Genomic DNA, 2,987 nt, shown 5'->3' with positions numbered 1-2,987 from the left:
TGGGGCCAGCCCTCCTGGCCGTACCCAGCCCCGCACCCAGCGCCGCTCGCTCCGGGCCTGGCCTCAGGCGCCGTCTCTGTGCCCCGCAGTCCAACATCACGCGTGCCAACTGCAACAAGATGATCATGATGTTCACGGACGGCGGCGAGGACCGGGTGCAGGACGTCTTTGAGAAGTACAACTGGCCCAATAAGACGGTGAGGGGCTGCGGGGCCGTGTGCTGGGCTGGGGCCATTCCCTGGGCAGGGACACTGCTGCTCCAGCCGCATTGCCGGCTTCTGCCTCATTTGCCTTGTCGCCATCCCCTCTCCCAGACAGCCCACTCCTGCACCGAGCCGCTGCCCTGGTACTGGGGCAGCTGATGTGCCGGTGATGTTTATAGCTGGTTCCCACCTTGGTGTACAGGAGGCACAGGGACAGGCACCCCATGAGCTGCTGAGGAGGGGATGGGGCTGCTGGGCTCCCCAAGCGCCTGCCCTGGGGGGAGGACACCCCAGGCACAGGGGACAGAGCTGCTCACAGTGGGATGAGCTGACAGGAGGACCTGGAGACCCATGGCATGGTGGGATCCTGGGCCATGCTCAGAGAGCACAGACCCCTCTGGGTGCGGCAACGCCCCAGCACGAGGACCCCAGTCCCACCAGGGGGGATGGCTGGGGCCGATGCGGTGACAGTGGGAGCACCAGATGTAAGAGACCAGGGCGCCCTGGAGGCGGCCCTCACCGCCTCGCTGTGCCACAGGTGCGGGTCTTCACCTTCTCCGTTGGGCAGCACAACTACGACGTGACCCCGCTGCAGTGGATGGCCTGCGCCAACAAAGGTGAGCGGGGCTGGCACCCCGCCGGCATGGAAGGCCGTGGGGTTCTGGGGTCTGTCCTTGCACAGGGGCTGGCTCCAGTGCTAGGAAGGAGCTGGCCGTGCCCTTGGAGGGCTGGACAGGCAGACAGCCGGCTCTTCAGCTGCCTTTCCCTTTCTTTTCCAAGGTTACTACTTCGAAATCCCCTCCATCGGTGCCATCCGCATCAACACGCAGGTACGGCAGGGTGCCGGCAGGCAGAGCTTCCCCCCAGGGGTGTCCTGGCCAAAGGGGTGCTCAGGTAGCCCCTGCCCCGCTGCAGCGAGCCCAGAGGCTGGCAGTGAGCAGGGCAGCGAGCCAGGGAGCCCAGCCAGGCCTCGTGGTGTAGAAACAAGCAATTCCTCTTCTGCGACTCCCTGCGGATCTGCTGCCTTTGGAGTGACTAATTATGAAACATCAGGCGTTAATCAGCACAGAGCAGAGCCGAGCATGGGCAGGGAGCAAGCGCAGGCAGGGCCAACCCCAGCCAGGCGTTTCTGCCCCTTCTCTGCCCCTTCTCTGCCCCTTTTCTGCCCCTTTTCTTTATGGGATGCACACAGGGTGCCGTGATGGGCAGGTGATGGGGTCCCTTGAGCAGGGCAGCCTCCTCGGGGCAGGGCTGGCTTCATGGCACAGGGGCTGCCCCCCTGCCCAGAGCTTTGCCTTGTCAGGAAGAGTCAAGATAAGGGAAATGTGCCCTGGGAGAAGATCCCAAAAGCCAGGCGGTGGCAGCCAGGGGGACAGCAGCAAGGTGGTCTGGGTGCGACGGAGCGAGCCCAGCCCTGGGGATGGCTGGGACAGGGGTTGGAGCAGGGAGGCGTCTGTCTCCTGTGTCACGCTTTCCTCCACCCTGTGTCCCTGCAGGAGTACCTGGACGTGCTGGGCAGACCCATGGTCCTGGCTGGGAACCGAGCAAAGCAGGTTCAGTGGACCAACGTCTACCAAGATGCCCTGGTAAGGACCCCTGGCACCGGGGTGCAGGTGGGGACACTGACCCCAGAGTCCCGAGCAGCACGCACCCCCATCTCCCTTGCTGGGGGTGTAACCCCCCTCTGCTGCCCGTCCCCAGCTCTGGGCTGGCGAGGGGCCATGGGACACCCTCCTGTGCTTGTGCAGGGGCTGGGCCTGGTGGTGACGGGCACGCTGCCGGTGTTCAACCTGACGGAGGACAGCAGTGACAGGAAGGTAGGAGACGGCGGCACCCACCACCCTGGCTGTCCTGGGACCCCCCATGCAGGGCTGCAGCAGGGTGGGGAGGATGCCCCAACACTGGGTGCATGGCTGTGGGGGGGTGGGCATTGCTCTGTGCCGCCACACTGGGGTGACACCAGGGGTGACTGCCGTCCTGGGACCCGAAATGGCCTTGGCTTGCTCTCCCAGTGCAATGGGGACAGCTGTCAGGACACAGCGTTCCGTGGAGCGCTGCTGAGGGGCTGGCACGTCCCACCCTGTGCCCCTGTGGTGTCCAAATCCAACCCACACATCCCTGGAGGGAGAGGAGATCCATGCCCTGGCTTCCCTGTCCCTGCTCCCACTCACCTCTCTCCCTGCGCTTCCTTACAGAACCAGCTCATCCTGGGCGTGATGGGGATCGATGTGGCTCTCAATGACATCAAGAGGCTTACGCCGCGATACAACGTGCGTGAGGGCCCTTCCCCCGTCCCTGCCCTGCGCTGCCCAGGCCTGGCATGGGAAACTGCCACAGGGAGCCCCCAGCTGCCCTCCAGCACCCACAGCAACTTCAGCAGCGCTGGCAGGAGCTGGGTGCAGGAGCCATGGGTGCAGGCAGGGAGCGGGGCAGGGAACAGAGCTGTTTGATGCTCTAGGACCCAGCGTGGAGCCAAAACCCTTGTGGGGTCAGCGGGGAATAAACCTTACCAGCATGGGGAAAGGGGCAGCAGGCAAAATCCAGAGCCGGGCCGAGCGGTGCTCTTGACCTGAGAACAGAAGTAGATGGGTAGAAAAAGCTGAGCCCGGGGGTGGCGTGGGGCAGGCTCTACCTGCAGAGGTGAGGGGGGTCACCCCGGCTGCCTGGCCGGTCTCACCCCTGCTCCTGTCCTCCCGCAGCTGGGGGCAAATGGTTACGTCTTCGCCATTGACCTGAACGGCTACGTCCTGCTGCCCCCCCACCCGCCGGCCCCGGGGGGGAGGG

At 65.0% G+C, this 2,987-nt stretch overlaps 1 protein-coding gene across 1 annotated transcript in view; it reads left to right on the top strand.

Annotated features, from left to right (window-relative positions):
* Positions 1 to 2,987, top strand: part of CACNA2D2 (calcium channel, voltage-dependent, alpha 2/delta subunit 2) — a gene marked incomplete at both ends in the record, with an annotated part of 6,407 nt that overhangs the window by 1,349 nt on the left and 2,071 nt on the right. The window contains 7 exons of the mRNA XM_010191041.1: positions 90 to 197; positions 742 to 820; positions 984 to 1,033; positions 1,700 to 1,789; positions 1,952 to 2,020; positions 2,399 to 2,473; positions 2,903 to 2,971. Coding sequence (XP_010189343.1) covers positions 90 to 197; positions 742 to 820; positions 984 to 1,033; positions 1,700 to 1,789; positions 1,952 to 2,020; positions 2,399 to 2,473; positions 2,903 to 2,971 — 540 coding nt within the window. The remainder of the gene's footprint in view (positions 1 to 89; positions 198 to 741; positions 821 to 983; positions 1,034 to 1,699; positions 1,790 to 1,951; positions 2,021 to 2,398; positions 2,474 to 2,902; positions 2,972 to 2,987) is intronic.

The sequence above is a fragment of the Mesitornis unicolor genome, unplaced genomic scaffold, assembly GCF_000695765.1.
Source record: "Mesitornis unicolor isolate BGI_N332 unplaced genomic scaffold, ASM69576v1 scaffold30748, whole genome shotgun sequence".
Taxonomy (NCBI): Eukaryota; Metazoa; Chordata; class Aves; order Mesitornithiformes; family Mesitornithidae; genus Mesitornis; species Mesitornis unicolor.
Note: the sequence above shows the minus strand (reverse complement) of the source record. Positions and strands in the feature narration are given on the sequence as shown.